The sequence below is a fragment of the Pyrus communis genome, chromosome 15 (genome assembly GCF_963583255.1).
Source record: "Pyrus communis chromosome 15, drPyrComm1.1, whole genome shotgun sequence".
Taxonomy (NCBI): domain Eukaryota; kingdom Viridiplantae; phylum Streptophyta; class Magnoliopsida; order Rosales; family Rosaceae; genus Pyrus; species Pyrus communis.
The window spans coordinates 5261312-5265612 of record NC_084817.1 but is presented as its reverse complement, the minus strand read 5'-3'; the positions used below and the strand labels follow the sequence as shown (position 1 = coordinate 5265612).

The window sequence follows — 4301 nt, the reverse complement described above, 5'->3', positions numbered from 1 at the left end:
CTGTCAACAATTGTACTATGCTAGGGCATGCATTCAATAGATTTAGCCATCTAGGGTAATATAAGCGCCATGTGGCATACGACGAAGACTTCGATCGGTACATGATTAAGCTTGTTTATCAGATATTGAGCTCCGTAGAAGTACACACGACTCTGTCATTCCCTGTATTTATCCTATAACTTGGGTAATTAATGCTTGCCAGGCAAGGTTGGAACAACTTCGGAGCCTTTCTATTACGTATGGATTAATATATCACTTGATTTTTTTTTTTTTTTTTTTTGACAAACAATATCGTTAGCTAGTTTGTGGCAGAGTCATGATTTTTTAATAATAATGTCATGATTTTAATAAAAAAAAGAACTTTATTGGAGCATTTTGTTGAGCACATGATAGACTTGTCGATTCTTGCTAATATATGTCAACAACTTCCATGATTGTTGAAGGTGGCAATCGGATAATTATGGAGTAATGTTGAAGACTGACAATGTTTATCAACTGAAACATTTTATCAAGTATTTAGTATGCACAATAGAGTTGCGCACAAGAAGAAAGAAGGGAAAGACAAGGATGATAAAAAAAAATAGAAGAAGCAAGAGGAGAAGTTTGTAATTTAGTTTGTCCTAACTGTTCATAGGGTCAAATACAATACACAAATATACATGAAGTTTTTTAAGTTGTTGAGATCACATACAACCAGTGACCCATGCTGTCTTCGCCACTGGCGCTAACGGGTTAAATTGTTACTTGTTAGTAAGAGGGAGATCGGTAGAAAAAACTCGCATCATGATATATAAATATGATTCTTTTTCGTCATTGCACTGTGGTATAATTGTCAAACGACCCTATATTTTTTTATTGATAGTTTCTGAAATTTAGGTTTGTGTTTCGAGTGCATGAGCAAAATGCCATCTTTATCTCGCCATATATGCCAATGCCATAAAGCCTGTAAAAACATATGAAGTTTCTTTCTGCAAGTTGCGACATATTTTCCTCACAGCTTTTGCTACAAGGAAGCTGGACTACATAGAAAAAACAAAAAAAAAAACTAATGAAAAAAGTTTGAAAACTTTGAGTTTTAACGATAAAGATAAAATAAAGGGTAAAGTGAATAGTACCAGGATTGACTTTTTAATGTAAAAATGTGGCCGAAATGAGGATTTGTTAGAATAATCAAAATTAAATAACAACGACATATTGATCGAATATTAATGAGGTCACCGATTAGATTTTGATGACATTTCAATAAAATTTTGAAAAATAATTATTTCAGTGATTCAGATTTGTGTTTTCATCATTTCAGCTAATTTCACGTTTAATTTTGACCAACAATATCCATATGAAACATACCATTACCCAATAACTCAAGTTCTAATCAGAAGTCAACCATGAGGATAATCCCCAATTGGATAAACTAATACTACCAATTGGATTAGTTGCTTGAGGTCAGGTACATGTCAAAGTGTTATCCAGAGACAAGCATGCCGTTGCTACATGATCAGGAGTCATATCAGCCATGATTAAAGTTGGCTTTTGGTTTTTGTTGAAACTACACATATATTTGTGAAAAATCATCCACAAAACACCATGCTAAACATATTCCTTAGGTGGTAATTACCTTTTTTCTCTACTCAATATCAATATTAGTGTAATTTGGTGTTTACGTTATAGAATTCACCAATTGTATATCTTCATTTTTTGGTGAGTGAGATACGCACATAATTATATATTCTCGCTTCTGCTCATGGCAATGTGATTTTCAAATTTGTCATCCTTCCACATTTATGTTTTTTCGTTTCATGTTTGATGTTTCCTACTTCTCTTGTGCTACGTGAAGTTTTTAAATCAGAATGAACGGACCATGTGACCATATAATTAAACCCACAAAAGAGTGAGAGACTGTAAAGTTGAAAGAGTGATGTGTTTAGTGTTTTTGAGACTTCAACGATACCACCACGTGATCTGTTCGTCCTGACTTAAGAATATTCATTACAAACAAACAACAACAACAACAAAGCTTCATCCCACGGGGTTGATTTGGTTTTGTATGAATCCTAGAATGCCACTGCGCACTATTTTGCGTCAAGTTTTCCGTTAGCTTCATATATTTTCTTATGTCTTTTTCCAAGTCTTCTCAGATCTTCCTTTATCCCTTTTGACTTGAGTCTTTGTCTCATAATCGCATCTTCTAATTGAAGCCTCTATAGGTCTTAAGCTCAGGTATCTAAATCACCTTAACCGATTTTTTTTCTTCTAAGAACACACGGGCCACCTCGTTAATGCCAACTAAATGAGAGAACCATCACACTCCAAGCCTTATCACACATGATAGAAATCTATTGTCCTAAAACAACATATGCTCGCCAGTCAGTCCTGCATAAAACGCAAAGCTCCATCGCACACAAAAACAAACCTTTCACAATTTCCATCACATTTCTCACCCAAACCAACAAAATGCTGCCAATCTTCTTCCCTCCACACAAAGATTTTGATAATCCCTTACCAATATAAATACCACAACACCCCTCCACAATCCACTCACCACTCTCCACCTAATTCCCATCGACTTCAATCCTCCCCCAAAAATTTAACAGTCAAACATGGTCGGCACCACCATCCTCGACGCTCTCAACGTCCGGGTCGTTGGCTCCGGCGACAAGTACGTCGTCTTCGCCCACGGCTCCGGCACCGACCAGTCGGCCTGGCAGCTCATTCTCCAGTACTTCACGCCATACTACCGCGTCATTCTTTACGACCTCGTCTGCGCCGGCAGCGTCAACCCGGACTACTTCGACTTCCGCCGCTACACCACCCTCGACGCCTACGTCGACGACCTCCTCAACATTCTCGATGCCCTCGGCGTCAACCGCTGCGCCTATGTTGGCCACTCCGTCTCTGCGATGATCGGCATCCTAGCCTCCATCCGCCGCCCCGAACTCTTCTCCAAGCTCGTACTCATCGGCGCTTCCCCGAGGTAAAATTAAAATTCGCACATTTTCTCAAAAGCTAGAAATTTCTTCAATTGTTAATACCCAATTGGATATTTCATCCGAATTGAAGAACCCAATTGTTTAATTTTTTTATTTAGGTTTCTGAACGATCGAGATTACCATGGAGGATTCGAGCAGGAGGAGATTGAGAAGGTCTTTTCGGCAATGGAGGCCAATTACGAGGCATGGGTCAACGGCTTCGCGCCGCTGGCAGTTGGGGCCGACGTCCCGACAGCGGTCCGAGAATTCAGCCGCACCCTGTTCAACATGCGACCCGACATCTCGCTTTTCGTCTCTCGGACCGTGTTCAACAGCGATCTGAGGGGTGTTTTGGGGCTGGTCCGAGTACCGTGCTGGATAATCCAGACGGCGAGGGACGTGTCCGTGCCGGCGTCGGTGGCTAACTACCTGAGGGACCACCTGGGCGGTCGGAACACGGTGGTGATTCTGGAGACGGAAGGGCACTTGCCCCATCTGAGCGCCCCGGGTATGCTGGCTCGGAAGCTTCGCCACGCCCTTGCGTCGAAGGTGGGGCCGGCCGGAGGGGAGGACTAGCTGCGAGGCGAAGTTTTTTTCACTCCGACGGGAATCCAAGTGGGACCACGTGATAACAACTTTTATTTTTTAAATTATTAACTTTTTACCACATATGTTTTACTATTTGTATAATGATACGTGAAATATTATTTCGTGTACCGATCAATCGCATTGAAAAATCTTTCCTGCAAGACGGGTACAAGAGGGCGAGGTAATTCGCATGGAGATAGCGACACGTGGTCCAATACCTGTGGACATTAGTTCTTTTGGAGCGAAACTAGCTTTGGAAGGATAAGAATCTCCACGTGAACATCACGTGATGACGTAGCCCTCTTTTGTCAATTGGCGATTGCCCAATTCTCCTCCTTTTCTTCTTCCGTTGTTCTTGTGCTTTACGATATTTCTTCATTGGGTTGGAATCTTTGCTTTAATTCTGCAATTGTACTCGACTTCTTATATCCAGTTTTTTCCTTTTCACTTTTAAAAATATGTTCTCTTTGCTCCAAAATATGATTGTGTTTCATCTTGAGGAATATGATTGGTTAACGGAAAGATGTCGTCGACATGATTGAGAGTAACAATTTGCGAAAGAAATTTGTAGCTGAAGTGGTTATGCACTTGAAATTCCAAAGATTTCTCATTTCCCTAGTTTCATTTGTATAAGAAGAACGAAGACAAGTGAAATATTGATACAATAAGTAATTAGATCTATCTACCTAAATTATACATGATAACTATATGTGAAGCAAGTCCACTATTATTTTTTCCTCTTAAACA

At 40.0% G+C, this 4301-nt stretch overlaps 1 protein-coding gene across 1 annotated transcript; it reads left to right on the top strand.

Moving 5' to 3' along the window:
• The first annotated feature begins 2457 nt into the window (after window positions 1–2457).
• Window positions 2458–4032, top strand: LOC137717448 (probable strigolactone esterase DAD2). The gene is made up of 2 exons (XM_068456825.1): window positions 2458–2971; window positions 3086–4032. Exons 1-2 carry the CDS (start codon window positions 2598–2600, stop codon window positions 3540–3542), a joined length of 831 nt encoding a protein of 276 aa, XP_068312926.1. The 5' UTR covers window positions 2458–2597; the 3' UTR covers window positions 3543–4032.
• The last annotated feature ends 269 nt before the right edge of the window (window positions 4033–4301 follow it).